Raw genomic sequence first — 17,641 nt, 5'->3', positions numbered from 1 at the left:
ATCAAGAGCAGTTATATGACACATTTCATAAAACTGGTCCTGATATATCAGTTGACAACAGCAGCGACATCCAAAATCCTGAAACCTCAACCATCTCTACGTGCATGGAGGTGGACAGAGTTCACCAGGAAGATATTTCAAGAATGAAGGATGCAAGAACCTTGGAGTCTTGCGTTCAACATAGTTTTTAATGAATTTATTCTTCTGGAACTGTAGGGGAGCAGTGAAACCCCAGTTTCAAAATTCGCTTTTTCTGTTTACTAGGAAATATAAGCCTAGTATTGTAGTGATTCTAGAACCTCGGTGTAGTGGTCAAAAAGCTTCTGACATTATCCGAAAATCTGGGTTTAAGCATGCTTTTGTTCAAGAGGCAGAAGGTTACTCAGGGGGTATTTGGATCCTCTGGAATGATGAGACTGGTCTCGTTGAAATTATTAATCACACAAAACAGTTTGTTCATTTTAAAGTTCAGAATTTTCATGTTCCTTCCTTTTCTTGCACGGCAGTTTATGCGAGTCCTAGGGAAGAAAATAGAAAGGAGCTATGGGATGATCTGCTAAACATTAGTCTCCATTGTAATGGGTCGTGGTTGGTGGCTGGGGATTTTAATGAAATAGCAAATCGGGATGAGAAGAAAGGTGGCTGTAGAGTTAACTTAAACAGATGTTCCAATTTTGCAAATGTTCTTCATAATTGCAAGCTGCTGGATCTTGGAGGACCAGGTCCTTGGTTTACATGGAAGGGTCCGAAGTTTCTTCATCTTGATCGTGTTTTTAAGAGGCTGGACCGAGCCTGTGCTAATGCAAGTTGGAAGACTACCTTTACTGATGCTGGCGTTAAGGTACTTCCACGGATTTATTCTGATCATAGTCCCATTTTGGTCTACTTGTCTAACTTGGACACAGGTTGGAAAAATCGTCCCTTTCGCTTTGAGATTGCTTGGATGGAGCATTATAACTTTACTCAGTTTCTGGCTAGGAGCTGGAATGTTGTGAAAGACACTAGAACGAATCTGCATGATCTGACTCCAAATTTAAAAAGATGGAACAAGATAGTCTTTGGCAACATTTTCAATAGGAAGACTAACCTATTGCATAGTATTGCAGAAATTCAGAATCATGTTGATTATCATACCAACTTATCTCTCCAATCTAGAGAAAAGGAGGTTAGGAAGGACCTTGATGCGGTTCTCATACAAGAAGAGATCTTATGGTTTCAAAAAGCCAGGGTGAAATGGATAAATGATGGGGATAGAAACACCAAATTCTATCACATTAAAACAGCTACTCGAAGAAGTTCGAATAGGATTCTTGAGTTAAAAAATTCTGATGGGATTTGGGTGAAGGAAGCTAGACAACTTCATCAATTGGTAACAGATTTCTATAGCAACTTGTTTAGTGAGGAAGTCCTTAATCGTGATTGGGTGAATTCAAAGACTACTTGGCCCCTTCTGCACGATGATCTGCTATCTAATTTGACTCGTAATCTTTCGGATGACGAAATTTCAAAAGCTGTTTTTAGTATCAATGGGTCAAAAGCTCCAGGGGAAGATGGTTTTCCAGCTGCCTTTTTCATAAGAATTGGAGTCTTATTAAGACTAATGTTATTAAGGATGTTAACATGATGTTTCAGAATCCCAATCTGATTCACCTTGTGAACTCGACTCTTCTGGTCCTCATTCCAAAAGTAAAGAGACCTGAAAGTGCTAAGCAGCTCAGACCAATCTCTTTGTGCAATGTCATTTATAAAATCCTCAGTAAAATTCTGGTTAACAGAATGAAGCCCCTAATGGAAGAGATGGTGTCTCCCTTCCAAGCTAGTTTTGTTCCTAAACGACATATCCAGGACAACATCATCATCACCCAAGAGCTGATCCATTCAATGCGTAGAATGAGAGGAAGAAAGTGTTTCATGGCAATTAAAATCGACTTGGAAAAGGTTTATGATATGTTAAATTGGGAGTTTGTTCGTAAAATTTTGGATGAAATTCAAATCCCACACTGGTTCACAAATATTATCATGAATTGTATCAACTCTGATAAGGTCTCAGTGCTTTGGAATGGAGCCATTGCAGGTGACTTCCTTCCTTCAAGAGGAGTTCGTCAGGGTGATCCTTTATCTCCCTACATTTTTGTTCTAGCCATGGAAAAATTGTCTCATCTCATTCAAGATGCGGTTGACAATAAGAGATGGAAGCCAATCTCCGTGGGATCAAAAGGTCCTAAGATAGCCCATCTGATGTTTGCTGATGATTTGATGTTGTTTGCAGAAGCTTCTCTAGATCAAATCAAAGTTATAGTGGATTGCTTGGAGACTTTTAGTTCAATGTCTGGCCTAAAGGTTAGTATTCCGAAATCTAGTATTTTTTTCTCGAAAAATACACATGCTCACATTGCAGATGATATCACAAATGTGTGTGGCTTCAAGCAAACTCACAATATAGGGAGATATCTTGGGTCCATGATGAAACATGGTCGAGTAACCAAAGACCATTATGCTGATGTTGTTGCAAGAATTAGGCACAAGTTATCTGGTTGGAGTAACCAGGTCTTATCTTTTGCCGGTCGAATTACACTTTCCAACTCCGTTATTTCAGCAACTCCTATATTTCAAATGCAACACAGTCTGCTTCCTGTAGCCATTTGTGATGAAATAGAGAAGTTGCAGCGTGCCTTTATTTGGGTGATAAAAATGGTCAAAGGAGATCTCATCTGGTTGCATGGGATAATATTTGCAAGCCTAAGAGCATGGGTGGCTTAGGGGTGATTAACCTTCGTGTCCAAAATATGGCTTTCTTTCACAAGCTTGCATGGACGATACTTACTTCGCCCGATTCGTTGTGGGTTCGAGTTGTAACAAGTAAATATAAGAGAGGTTTGGATCTTCGGAGGGAAGTAAATCATAAAGCATATGACTCATACTTCTGGAAAAATCTGTGTAGTGTTTGGCCATCTTTTCTTCAAGCAATGCAATGGGAGATTGGAGACGGTAATGATGCATTATTTTGGACAGACAATTGGTTGGGTTTAACTGAGTGTCTTGCCTCTCTGGCTACTCGTACTCCAACTGGTTTGGAGTTGAATCTCCCTGTTAGTGCCTTCGTGAACAGCAATACTGGTCAATGGAACTTTCCTTATATTCGTCAATATCTCAATGATCAAGCTGTTGCAAGGATCCAAGCTGCTCTCATTCCTAGCGCATCGGATGGAAATGACCGCATTATTTGGAGAAATCAAAAGGTTGGCTGCTCTTTAGTTAAAACCGCGTATTATAACATGCTTGGTTTCCCACTCATGCCGTTGAAAAATTCTTGGACTACCATATGGAAATGGCATGGGCCTCAACGTGTTAAATCTTGTATGTGGATCATAATGCATGGCCGCCTTCTTACTAAAGACCGCACATCTAGATGGAGTGGGGAATCTGGTCATTGTAAAATATGTCCTGGTGAGTTGGAAACAAACCTCCATGTTCTAAGAGATTGTAAGCATGCTAGAAGTGTTTGGAATTCTCTGGTTTCAGCTAATCGGCAAAGCTTATTCTACAGCTTGGATCTTAGAGATTGGGTTGAAAATAATATCTCAAAAGCTTGGAATCAAAGTAATTCAGATGATTGGCGTGATGTCTTTTTTATCTCTTGTTGGTTCATTTGGGGATGGAGGAACAAAAGTGTCCATGATACTAACTTCAAGCATCCAACCCATGGAACGCACATAATTGCTATGTATATAGAGGAAGTTCGTAACTGCATGGGTAGGAAGGCTATGGCTACTACTAGCATTCATCCAACTCGTATGAGTTTATGGAAACCTCCAAGGTTAAATTGGGTGAAAATTAATATTGATGGGGCAGTTGAAAGGAATACTGAGGTGGCTGCTTGTGGTGGAATTATCAGATCTGATGATGGCTCTTGGTTGGGAGGCTTTGAGTATCATATTGGTGCTTGCACTCCTTTAATGGCGGAACTTTGGGGAACTCTAAAAGGTCTGGAATTGATTTGGCAACTGGGATTTAAGAAGGTGGAACTAGAAGGAGATGCTTCTGAAGTATTCTCTTTGCTTGCTGATTGCAATGCAGCTTGTCAGCCTCGTATAGTGGCTAAGATACAAGCACTCATCGGTCAGGATTGGGAGGTAACGCTTTCTCATATTCCAAGAGAAGCTAATTCCTGTGCTGATTGGTTAGCCAAGTCTGCTCTTCACAAAGATACTGGATTCTGGAGTCATAGAGTTATGCCGTTTCACCTTGCTCAGTTATTTGATCACGATCTTCAGGGAATCTCCTCTTGTAGGGGTATAGACCCTGGATAGTTATTTTTTGTTTCTGGTTGTTAGTTTGTTTTTGTTTGGGGCTTCGCCCCTTAATGTTATCAAAAAAAAAAAAAAAGTGAAAGCATTAAATATGAGAAATCATAACTATACAAAAGTGGAAATAAATATAAAATATTAAATTTGGAAAATCATAACCATACAAAGATGAAAATAAATATAACTGTTGGACCAACATAATCGATCTAACGATGAGATTGATTGGTAGTAACACAACTTGGTTGTTACAATATCCTTCCCCTTCAATAAATACTAATTTTTTTTGTTTTTTTAGAAAATATAATAAACAATAAAATATAGCATTTATTGGACATTAAATCGTCTTTATCATTTTTCAAAGGATATTCCATCTGGACACTCCATTGTCTTTATGGTTTATTATATTTTTCAAAAATAAAACAAAAAACAAATCAGCATTTATTGAACATTAAATTGTTTTTATCATTTTGTCGTGACACTCCATTGTCTTTATTATTTATTATATTTTCCAAAAAGAAAACAAGAAACAAATTAGCTTTTATTGGACATTAAATTGTCTTTATCATTTTTTCATGAATACTCTATTTGCACATGCCATGTGTCAAATTGTTACTGATATCACATAAAATGCTGCATAGTGCTGCGAATTAGGCTATGTGACATCTGTCACGTAATTTCACTATACTGTGTATCGAGATTATGCGGCCTTAAATTTATTGACATGATGTCATGTAATCTCATTGCATAGTGTAGCAAAGTAGGTAACGTAACTTTTTGATAAAAAAATTTCCAATTCGATCAATTTTTGCCAAAAAAAAATGACAAAATGGTCATTGTACCGTATAGAGGATGGTTGTTGAGTCAAAAAATGAAGATTGGAAATTGCCATGTACTTTTGACCTCGTACGCACTCTTGTCTAGCTGCAACCATTATAACTTAATTCATATTAACTTTTGATGTAATAGTTACGCAACGCATTAGAACACTGAGCATCACAATTGATTGTTTTGTTACCAAACACATACATATACGATCAACTGTAAGATTTTATTCAAATTATGTGTAAACAAGTTAATAATGTGTTTGGTAACAAAATGCATATCTTTTGTTTAGCTAAATTATCATGTTTCTGTTCAACACGACAACAAAAGTTAAAATAATAACTTTACATATGTGTTTCTACGAGAAAGGAATTGAACGTACTTCTAAAAGAAAGATAATATTAAAAACAAGGGACAAAAACGAAATTTCATTGAGTCTATTAGAAGAGTACAAGTGTTGTTTTGTGGGATAGAAAAATAAGGGTATTTTAAATTTTAAATTAGCATAGATCTAGTCCCCTAAATATTGAAACACTCTCAACAAATATTAATTATATAATATTATGAGCACAAATATTTGACATAGTACAACATGCATTCTCTCTTTAGTTTCTGGTTATATATGTTATCTGCAGAACAAATACTTGAGAGTAAAATGATAATATAAAAATAATAAAAATCTAGTTAACATTATTTAACCAATAAAAATCAGGATTAATATTTCTCATGTTATAAGAAATAAATTTTATTTTCTACAGGGGTTCATGTAGACTCATGTGAGGAGAAGAGAGAAAAAAAAATATGAGTCTCATACATTTTTTTTTTTTGTGTGTAAGAGATAAATCTATCTTTTACAATATAAGAAACAATAAATCTATAAAATTAATATAAATAAAGGGGATATAGTTTCTCATGTTGCAAAAGATAATTTGCTTCACGCAACACACAAAAAAGTGGGTGAAATCCATCTAGGAGAAAAGAGAAAAAAAACAAGAGGGTCCCACCACTTTTATGTGTGTTGCATGAGACAAATTATCTCATGCAACATGAGAAACTATATATTCCCATAAATAAAACCCTTGAAAAAGCCATTTTTACTACTCCAATATATTTTGTTTGATTTTAATTACATAAAACATGATTTAAAGTTTTGAAAATGAAGATGAGAAGAAAAGAAAAGGAATTCAATTCAATTGTGTTCGATCCTTTGGATCGAGATGTCTAACCAGAGACTAGTGAGTTTATGTTGGATCTATGTGCTCTTTCATGTATCTATGAGGAAAATACCTTTGAAAGTAGGCAAATCATTATGCACTATAACGGCGTTGTCAGAACGTGAGGTGTGTAAACAATGACAATTAATAGAGAGTAAGGGTGTGTGTACCTATAGGCTTTACTACTTTACCTCTTATTTTTAGAGTTTACTTGTGAGTAGTGAAATTTTAGACCTTTGGTGAATTTTAGGGGTCCAATGCTTGATCCCTCATTGTCGTACTGGGATTTGTATCTTTTAGAAATATTTTCTTTATTTTCCTTTTAGTTGTTTGCCCTTGATGAGCCTTCTAGAATACGAACTTTTATATCACGTCCATAACAAATTGAAAAATGATAAACCTTTCAGAAGTAATTCTTAATAAACAATATTCTTTAGCATTGATACATAGAAGGTGCCACATTTTAAGAAATTCCATTGAAAGTGCTCTGATACCATAAAATATAACATCCTGTATGGATGACGTAAGCCGTCGAACTCACACGAATTAATTAATCAGGTTCAATAAAATTTATAATAGAGTGGTTAACATGAACCGTCTCTCTCAAGGAGTTTGCAAGGAACTTAATCACTTAGTGATACAAATAAAAATAAAATAGAAACCAAATGAAACAGAAACTAAATGAAACAAGAACTAAATAAAAATGGGAGCCAAATAAAAACAAAAACTAAATAAAAAGAGAAACTAAGGAGAAATGGAAACTAAAGAACAAATGAAAACTAAAATGGGGTTTTTTTTTAATATGATTATCAATTTAAACGAAAATAAAAAAATGAGAATAATAAAATTAAAAGCAATCAACCTAAGAATTAGGATTCCAAGGACATCCATCATTGGATAAATAATTACCAAATCGTGGTTGATTCTAAGCGAATTGGAATCCCTGCATTCGCTTAGGAACCTCTCTATAGACGATCGCCTAGCGTTTGGTCGAATACGGTGCATCTACTTGCGCAATCGTGGAGTATCAATTCGTTCGACTTGAGTTCATTGGGTTTAGGGGTGTTAACGGGCCGAGTCGAGTTGAGCTTTGGTCTTAAAAGGCTAAGTTTGTGTTTAAATGTGTCAGCCTAACCAAGCCTGTTACCTGTTATAAATATAATTATCGGCATGTGGGAAAGGCTACTCCTGAAAAAGTAGAAAGTAAGGAATTCAAGTGGGAGAAGAAGAAAGATCAGGAGAGACAAGACAAGCCCTTAGATCTCTCACCTTATGCTCGAATTCCTTATCCACAAAAACTTAAGCAAGTGATTCAAAGGCAACAGTATTCAAAGTTTCTAGATATTTTCAAGAAGTTGCATATCAATATACCATTTGTTGAAGCCTTGGAGAACATGCCCAATTACGCGAAGTTCTTGAAAGATCTACTATTAAGGAAGCGTAAGTTGCGGGAATATGAGACGGTAACTCTGACACAGGAATGCTATAATATCCCTAACTTAAGAATTTAATTAATTACTTGTAATTAAGTAATTAAGCGTGTATAAATGGGTGGAATTAAGCAAGAGGTTAAAATTAATGAGTTAAGGGCACTTTTGAGGTAAAAAGTGCAGTCAGTGAGAATTAAGGGATAAAAATATGAGTAGATAAAAGTACCCAAAATATAAAAGTCAAGTTAAAAATATTACTAGAAAAATATTCTAGACCATTTGGTTAAGTTTGGTGATGAAAGTAGGTGAATAGATAGATGAGCTTATATCCAGTTAACATAACTTAACATATGTAAATTGAAGAATCAGCCTCACTTTCCCTCATTTCTTCTTCTTCCACACGCATGAAACAGAGAGAGGGAGCAGGGAGTGAAATCCATTGATGAGCAAACCCTAGCTTTCCCATTTCTTGACCAAATTCATTTGTTCCAAAGCCAAAAACGTAGAGGATCCTTCCCTCGTTCCAAATCCTAGCTTAGTTTTGAGTGGAAAGCTTTGTGGAGAGAGATTTCTCCCTCCAAAGATTTTGACCCTTTGAAGAATTGAGGAGTTTTGTGGCAGCAATTTCGTTCTGGCAGCAATTTCACAAACGCTTTATACCTATAGTGTTGTGCTATATTTATAACTTAAAATATTTATAACCTCTTGCAATTTATTTTTTCACCGTTAATTTTTATCAATCTATGAATTATAATTTATCGGATTATATTTATTATTAATTTTAAATTTTTAATAAATTATAATAGTTAGATTGACGAAAATCAAAGATGAAAAAATAAATCGTAAGAGATTGTAAAACTTGTAAGTCGTAAGAATAATGCTCCCCGTCATCCTAATCAATATTTTTTTCAAATGATGAAATCGAAATTTGAATTTTGGAATTGAGACATATTTGATCAATGAATTACGAGAAATCAGATGCTTCGTTTACTATTTGTGGGATAAAATGAACCGTTTATAAAAATTTTAAGGGTTTAGTATTTATCATTTTAAATGACATAAGTTGCGTCATTTGAAGAGAGAGATAAACACAAAAAATGAAAATCATGGAAGAGAGAAAGTGAGTGATTATCTTTTAATTTAAATTTTAAATATAAAAAATTATTTTATGTCCATCTCTCTCTTGAAATGACATAACTTCATTTCATTTAAGGGAAAAAGGAGTATCATGTAACATGATATAAGATTTTTTACCTACTCACTCATTGATTTCCGCACCATCATTTTTTACTTTTTGTTTTTATTATATATATGGGACCCACATGTATTTTTGTTTGAGTAGGAAAATTTGTATAAATTATGTTACATGAGGATAGCTTTACCCATCATTTAAAATATGAAAAACATTTTTTCCAATTTTTAAATTGTACTTAGACGGATTTGAAATAGTGAAAAAATTTAAACTGCCATCAACCGCTCAAACAGTGTCCTTCAACAACATCCCTTTACAATTACAGGCACATAACTCTAAAGTCTAAAGTCTAAACCATGCTGTGAGATTTTTGGAAAAAAAAAATGGAAATCCCAACGAGCACTCTTTCTCCTTTGCAGTTGCAGGTCGTGGTAACACGCGTAGGCTATGAACGTTCACATGGACACCTGGCTACAGTTACCGAAGTGTATGTAATATTTAAATGATCACGTCTTTTATATAGAGCACCATCTATCATCAACGTTTCTAATGAAGATAATTGGTGCTTTTTCCTTATGAAGCACCAATTTAAAGAAGGAATCAGCATCTGCAGCTTTGGAATTACGATGGGAAAATGTCAGAAAGAATATACGCTTTGAAGGTGATTATGTTATTTTGCATGTTTTTTTTTTTCTTTATATTATCTGCCCTGATTTATTAAAATCCTAAAATAAATTTGGTGGATAATAATTTGAGAGAGCTTTAGTGGATAATAATTTGGTGCTTGCTAGTTATTTTAGAGGACTTGAATGAAAAAATTTCAACTGCCCATCAACCGCTGCTCAAATAGTGTCCTTCAATAACTTCTCTTTACAATTTCAGGCACATAACTCTTAAAGTCTAAACCATACTGTGAGATTTTTGGAAAAAAAAAATGGAAATCCCAACAAGCACCCTCATTGTCATTTCACTGTCTGCTCTCTCCTTCTTCCCAGTAGTATCATGTTCTGAATATCCAACTTCAGGTTACCAAAAAAGCAACACTCTTTCTTCTTTGCTTGAATTGAACGAAAAAAACAATAAGAACAAAGGAAGTTTTTTGCACAATCTTTACCATTTTTTTTTATTTGTGACAGATAGTTCAAAATTCCCCATATTCGCTTTCAGTTGGTGGGATGATAAGGGCACATTCCTAGCCGGTGACACAGCAACCGTTAAGGTCAAAGTACTTGAGAATGCTGATAAGATTGACAAAAATGCTTTTGATCCCATACTCACTGTGAATGGAAAGCCAGGGAACAGTTCCTATGTCTCCACTGTGTTGTCAGATTTCCAAGGAGACTCAAATAATTGGAAGATTTCCTTCACCCCCATTAGGGTTGGATTGTTTAATGTACTCATCAATGAGGACCGTTACAAAGTTTATGATTCATCCTTGCATTTCCAAGTTGAGCCAGGTTTGATTTAAAATTAGATAGGTGTTAATGGAGTTAGTTTAAGTACCATTTTAAATCACTTGAAGGATTCTGTTGTTTTCTAACAAATGTAGGTTACTTCGGTTTTGTATGTGTCTAATAATACTAGATACTATTTTCTGACTGAAGGGAACATGTACCCGTCTGTGTGTGTTGCATCATGGAAGGGCCTGAAATATGAGTTTGTAGCTGGTTCAAAAGCTACAATTATGGTGCTCCTTAAAGATGCATTTGGGAACAGTATCTCTAAAACCACTCAAGTGTCCTATTTGCCTGATTTTAATTTGTTTGTGCTACATGAGAATGGTTCTATTGCAAATGTGCCAGATATCTCCAACATGGGATGGAATGAGTTTGATTATATAGTCATTGAGTTTGTTGTGACAAAAGCTGGAAACTTCTCCTTGCGCATAGAAGGAGGAAATCAAACCTTGAATGGTTCTCCATTACCATTGAAGGTGAATCCAGGTTGTGTGTTTTTGTTTCAATAATATTTAGTTTTTTGTCATATTTGGGCTATGTAATCTTTATACAATAGTAGTTATTTTGAACTTTTATTTACATGCTTGGGCTTGATCATACACAAATATCTCTGACATCAATGATGAACATCTTATCGTCAAATACCAGGAGCTATAGATGTCTCTAACTGTGTCGCCAAGTGGAACATTGAACCACATGCATGCCAATTGGCATCGAAGATGGAAATCTTTATACATCAGTTAGATCAATATGGAAATCTGGTTTCTGGACTGTATCCATTTGATGCTGAAGTTGTTGAAAGAGATACAAACTTGTCAATACCAATAGCTGATCTTCATTTTGAGGAAGTGGATGCTGGAATTCAGTTGTTTTCTTTTAGCAATTCGGAACCAGGGAACTTCCTGTTGACAATATATGATACCAAGCATAATAAAAGCATTTCCAATATGCCATATGATTACACTGTTTTTGTAGGTAGAGTATCATGCCAAGTCTCCTAAAAATTTTATTGGTTTTGCGACATCATTCTAGTCCTCTGCCTCTTTCCTTTTGGACTTTTTGTGACATCACTTTAATTAATCTCTTAAGCTGTAGTGACTTCTTACGTAATCATTTCATTATGTGAATTTTATTACTTCCCTCTTTTAAATGTAATTTCTGTTTCATGTTCCTTTCTGAATAGGTTATTGTGATGGGGTGAAAAGTGTTATTAATGGATCGGGTTTAAATGATTCAGTGGCTGGGGTAAAGGCAGAATTTTCTGTTTATTTGAATGACATCTACCAATATCCTTCACCAGTTGAAACAGACATACTTCAAGTACAAATCTTAAGAGAAAATGACTCCTATAGTGTTTCGCCAATCATATATCCTATGCTAAACAAAAATGGTATTTTCAATGATAAACTTTTTATTACATTACTTTATACATTTCATGATTGTATTTTGATTGTTATATGTGGATCTTGATATCAGGGAGCAAAATAGCTCCAGGAATGAGATATGATGGTATCAATCACATGGAAACCGCCCCGTCACCTTCAATAGAGATGAGCAACAACGTAAGGAAGACAAATATAAATTTTTGGTGCACATTTTCTTGGGATTCTAATGATATCTCATCTTGGTTTCAGTCTAATGGGAGCGGGAGCCCTGTAATGGCCAGTGCTTTTCATGTGGATTACACACCAGAAAAAAGTGGTTTTTATAATATTAATGTATATTGTGGAAACATATTATTGAACGAGGGCCATTTATTCAGAAAAGAGGTAAAAGCAGGTACTAAAATGTATTACATGATTCTATAAAAAAAAATGATTTTATAAGGTTGGCATTATCATAAACGTAAGTGAATGAGAAAATGAAAGAAGAGATACAACCCCACTGAATGGAAGAGTTTTTAATTTATAAGGTTTATTGCTTCTAATGATAAGTGGTTTACAGTGCTAAGCTTAAGTACACAATATATCCATGGGTTATATATGTTAAATTTTATTTGCAATTTTTTATTTCATTTTTGATAGGTAACTTTTGCATATATTTGTTGTTTTAGAGACTCTTAATCATTTCTCATCAGTGTGCCGTTAGCTTTGTGCAGGTGAAGTAAATATTTCCTTGTCAAGTGTTGTGAGATTTTCTTCAAAGGTGCCAAAGCTGTTGAAAAATGAATTAATAGTGCAGCTTATGGATTCATACTTAAATCCTGTCCTCTCGCAACAATCAAGGTTGAAATTGGAGATTGCTTCAATTAATAATTCTGGGTTTTCAACTTGGGACATTGTGGATAATAAGGATGGGTCATACAGCTGCAACTATATGGCTAAAGATGTTGGCACTTACGAGATTTGTGCTTCGTTTGATGGCAAGCGTTTCTTGCCATGTCCCCTCAGTATCAATGTGTACAGCAGTAAGTTCAAACAACATGCTGTGATATATGTATAGATATATCTATCGGCTCTAATTTATTAGTTGTGAGCTGTCATATACAAGTAGGATTAATGACTAATATTGGGTATAAGACTTTTTATTTTTACATCTATTTTAAGGATTCTTTTGCTTGATGACTTACAGGTGAATATTTTCCCAAAGCCAACAATGATACAGTATCAATTTGGGAGGATGAATCTATTGCCATTGATGCCTTGGCAAATGATTATTTTGCGGGTGATAATGCAAGTATAGTTGAATTCTCAAAAGTAAGTTATGTAGTCAATTCATTCTGAAAGATCCTTAGTTATCATTTACATTTTGGGAGATTATGGATGTTAACACAGATAGGATTTATTTTCTTCCAGCATTTAATTATACTATGATTGTCTAGCAATTCAGTCAATATGCACCTCAATATTTATTTACTGCATAATGAATAATTAACCGTAACTTGCTTAAATTTGTGATGAACCAACTGTCTCAGCATTACAGTGTAAAGTCTTCTTTAAAGAGAGATGATTGAAGTTGTTGCTAAATTAAATTAGTAATACTCTCCATTACGTTATCCACTACCTTAATTTTTATGTCTTCGTATTCTTTTAGAATATGATAAATGACCCCTTCTCTGGTATTTTGTTAGTCAGATCATGGTTCACTTATACAGAACGGAAGGATCTTTCGTTACACTCCCTATAAAGATTATTATGGAAATGATTCTTTTTGGTATACAATATCTGATATAAATGGAAATCTTGCTACTGCTTCCGTATACATATCTGTTCTCAATGTTCCACCTCAGTTTGCTTCTGTTCCAAGTCAGCTGCAAGCAACAGAAGATTTGATAAGTCCTAGATTTGGGTCTGTATACACAGCATATATAATTATTTTTGAAGAGTTATGTCATATTGTTTAATTAATTGAATTTTTCCCCTTATATATAATCTTATTGTATCCTCCTGCAGTGGTTTCACTGGGTTTGAGATAACTTATTCAAATCCAATGGAGAATATTTCTGTCAATCTGAGTGCCCAATCTGGAAGTATACTTCTGTCTCCTATGGTGATGCAATTTGGGCAAAAAATGTGGAGTGAACTTACAATTATTAGAGGAAATGAAACAGCAACTAGTTTACTACTAGAAGGATCAGTGGAAGTAATCAATTTTGCGCTTCAATCAATTCAGTATATGGGGTATTTTTTATATTGTTATGTCATCTGTAAATATTATGTTTTCAAGTTTTGGTCGTAGTATTAACTATGTTACTTTTGTTCTTCAGAAATGAGAATTTTTATGGTGGAGATACCATTAAAGTCTCTGCAAAGAATAAGAATGGAGTAAATTCATTGGGCGTTCCAATTTTTGTTGACCCTATCAATGACACTCCAATTATTAGAGCCCCTTACTTCATCATATTGAGGAGTAATGAAGATGAGACCGTGATCTTTGAGAAAGAGAAAGACAAGTTTGACTTTTTCATTGGAGATCCTGACCTTCTTAACTTCCCTGGTATGATTTGGAATGAGTGTCTTAAGGTGATACTTTATAGCTTATGTCTAATGTAAGATTTACAAGGTAAAACATGCAATTATATGAGACAGTGATAGTTATGTTTATTTCTGGGAAATTGCAGCTAATCAATAAAAGATGCAATTATATGTTTTCTTTTTTATATAAACTAAAAATTATTTTGAATAATTTTGAAATCTGATAGACTAAATACTTCTCAATTTTGCAATTGACTTGATAATTTCTGTTAGAAAGTTTGGAGGTTTGACATTCTGCTGATTGGTCATATGCCAGGTGGTGAGGCTCATTTTCTGGTGGCTTTCTCTATGGAAGTAAATGATGGATTATTAGTCACAAATCTCCCAGCTCATTTGATCAATACAACTGAACTGAAGCACGGGAATAATTATCAGTGGCAGCCTCTTCAGACATATGTTACTATATCAGAGCACTTTATGGTCAAAGCTAATGGAATCAGATTTCAGGGCACAGTCAATGACTGCAATAGTGTTATGCAGCAACTTTTCTATCATGTGAGTGATCTTCTTTTACCATATGTTTGAGGAGCAATCAAGGTCTTCAATAAGTTCCCATTACCAGTTAAATATAAAGCCTAGACAAAAGTTTATCGCTAGTGGAAGAAGCACTACCATATGTTCTTTTGTCATGAGCTCATGACCAAAATAGTAGAATTAATAGAACATATAATACAAAGTTACAAACAGATCCACTCACTGTTCAGCTGTTTGATGTACAAGTGTGGATACATTGTTGAGAAGGACCCTAAGGTGTATATAAATACTACCGTAATTTGATTACTATAATTTTGGCAACACTGTATGACTAAATTTATTTTTGAAAAAAGGTGGCATTGAGAAGCTCCAGAAGGTTTTACAAGTAGTCCTTATCTACTTCTCAAAGCACCTCAAAGAAAAAACCATCAATATCTAGGAAGAAGTTGCTTAAAAGTTTACTAAATGCCTGAAACTATTACTATATAAAGGGAAGGGTTTGGTGTTTGTCATTTTAAATGACATAAGTTATGTCATTTTAGGAGAAAGATAGACACAGAAAAATAGAAATCATGGGAGAGAGAAAGTGGGTGGTTTTTTTAATTTAAAATTTAAATAAAAAAAAATTATGTGTCTGTCTCTCTCTTAAAAAGACAGAGCGTTATGTCATTTAAAATGACAAACACTTTTCTCATAAAGGGAAAGTAAAAGCACCTATTAGAAAACTAAACCAAATTAAGCCATGTTTTACACTTGTAGTTTCCTTTGTTTAGTATTGTGGCAAAACCTTGCTAATAATATATCAAGTAAACCAGAGATCTTGGATTGTCACTATGTTTTCTTTTTCTCATTTTGTACAGGGAGGTGAGCATGGAGCTGTTTTAACATTGACATTGAATGACATGGGAAACTATGGGTGTTATCCAGATTGTGCAGAGGGAATGTCAATGCCATTATATACTGAGGCTATGATTAATTTAATGAGAAAGCAGCCAATGAGTTCATTTCTTGCTCACAGTAAGTTGCAGATTTCATAAGCTTAGTTGAGTTGGATGGGCAGATTTCAAGGGCACCAAACAGAATTAGAGTCCTTCATCTTCTCATATTTTGAGTTTCATAATTTCCATAATTAGTTGATCAGAATTAGAAGCATATAAGTATGTTGTTTATATGACTAACAAGCTCGTTCTATTTGTGGCAACAGCCTTAGGATCAATCATTGTGATTGAATTTGTCATCATATTCTCTCTTGGAGTTTTGCTTCTATACTTCACGTGCAAATGTGCAGTTCTTCTAGTACATGAAAGAAGAAACCATGAGAAAAGGTCTTCAGAGCTATCTACTGTGCAAAGTTCCCAGAGACAAACTGTAAGTGTGCATAGCAGATAAATTCTCATCTGCATATAGCAACATAACAATGTTTTTGTTTCTCAAACACCATTCTTTTATTACTAGAAGGAAATTACATGTTAGAAGATTTAATTCAGTTGTATTGACACAGTTACATCTCCTTGCATTATTATCTGGATAAATAGCATTAAATGACTCATCCATTGTTTCTTTTCCATTTTTTGGGCCATATTCCTTTGCCTTATTTTACAATTACATGCAGTCAAGCATGACCATATCTGAGAATGCTACTTATTTCACTGGTTGCTGTTCAAGGCCTTCCTTGCTTCGTTTTGGTATGCAACCCTCCAACTTTCGCCAACGGTAAGTAGTTTGATTCTGTAGGCTGCATAACTGTCATCATTGCTGTGAGATTAGGATGATAAACATAGTGTATGTGAGAGATATAATAAAACTATTTATATAACTGCACCTAATCCCTTGAGCTTTTAAAATAGTTGGTGAGATGGTATGAGAGCCTTATTCCAACACAAGGGAGAGTTGTTTCATGACAAATTATTTTGAAAACCAATAGAATGCAAAATACAAAAAAATTATTTAAGAATATCAGAAGAAACTGTTAGAGAATAATATAAACTATTAAAAAGGTTTTCACCCAACAGCTTAAGTTTTTGGGTTGAATTGGTTCTTTACAGAAACATTACTGGCAAACCAATCAAATTTGATCAGATGAAAGAGTCAGCAATGCAGCTATAATGCTTGAACGGTGGCAGAATTTCTTTCAAGATTCATAAACTAGAAAATGGAAAGGTCAAGGGGAGAATGATTTGTCATTTGATGGAAGTATTGGTGTTTTCTGTTCTACTGAGATAATTTATTTTCCTTAGAACTAAACTGAGCTTACTATTTCCTTTAGCTTTAGTGCTTCACTAATAACTTTTAGAGTCCAAAATTTCAGGTCCCGTCGTCAATTTCAAGTTGGAGAATCTAGCAAGGCAGTGAATCAACCCTCTCCTTCAACAAGTGAAACCCAGTATACAGTTGTGCCTACTTCTACACCACTTGCCATTGAGAGAAACCATAGCTCAAACTCAAACGTTTAAGACTTTTTATCAAGCCCAACTGAAAGATGATTGTATTAACTGCTGTATAGATTCAATTTTTGTGCCTTGTGTTATTGAGTTTGTGTAACTAGTAAATTCATTGGAATTTCTGAAGATCAAAGTTAATGTACTTTCTCATTTTTTATTTAAAAAAAAGAAATTGCCTTTAGTACTAAGATTCTCAAATATGAAGTTCAAACCAGTTATAGACTGACAACTTCGTTTCCCCCATGAAATTAATTAAAATATGGGGAACCATTAGTTACTTTCTTATATGTCCCATTTAAGAATTTTAAATTTTTCTCTCTTGACGGGGAG

The 17,641-nt window shown here is 34.4% G+C and overlaps 1 protein-coding gene across 1 annotated transcript; it reads left to right on the top strand.

The window, feature by feature from the left end:
* Window positions 1–216: 216 nt before the first annotated feature.
* On the top strand, window positions 217–17,323 carry LOC133312183 (protein GAMETE EXPRESSED 2; the record flags this gene model as incomplete). The annotated part of the gene is made up of 21 exons (XM_061513340.1): window positions 217–616; window positions 701–1,228; window positions 7,525–7,806; window positions 9,391–9,452; window positions 9,547–9,626; window positions 10,102–10,422; window positions 10,570–10,908; window positions 11,071–11,397; window positions 11,606–11,812; window positions 11,917–11,984; window positions 12,057–12,201; window positions 12,521–12,829; window positions 12,994–13,118; window positions 13,493–13,710; window positions 13,815–14,042; window positions 14,129–14,358; window positions 14,653–14,891; window positions 15,731–15,887; window positions 16,075–16,238; window positions 16,483–16,583; window positions 17,179–17,323. Coding segments are annotated over 21 exons (4,675 nt in total), but the record flags the coding sequence as incomplete, so codon positions are not given.
* Between the last annotated feature and the right edge of the window lie 318 nt (window positions 17,324–17,641).

The sequence above is a fragment of the Gastrolobium bilobum genome, unplaced genomic scaffold, assembly GCF_033153095.1.
Source record: "Gastrolobium bilobum isolate Gb01-03AN ecotype WA unplaced genomic scaffold, APGP_CSIRO_Gbil_v1 utg16099, whole genome shotgun sequence".
NCBI classification, from domain to species: Eukaryota; Viridiplantae; Streptophyta; class Magnoliopsida; order Fabales; family Fabaceae; genus Gastrolobium; species Gastrolobium bilobum.
Note: the sequence above shows the minus strand (reverse complement) of the source record. Positions and strands in the feature narration are given on the sequence as shown.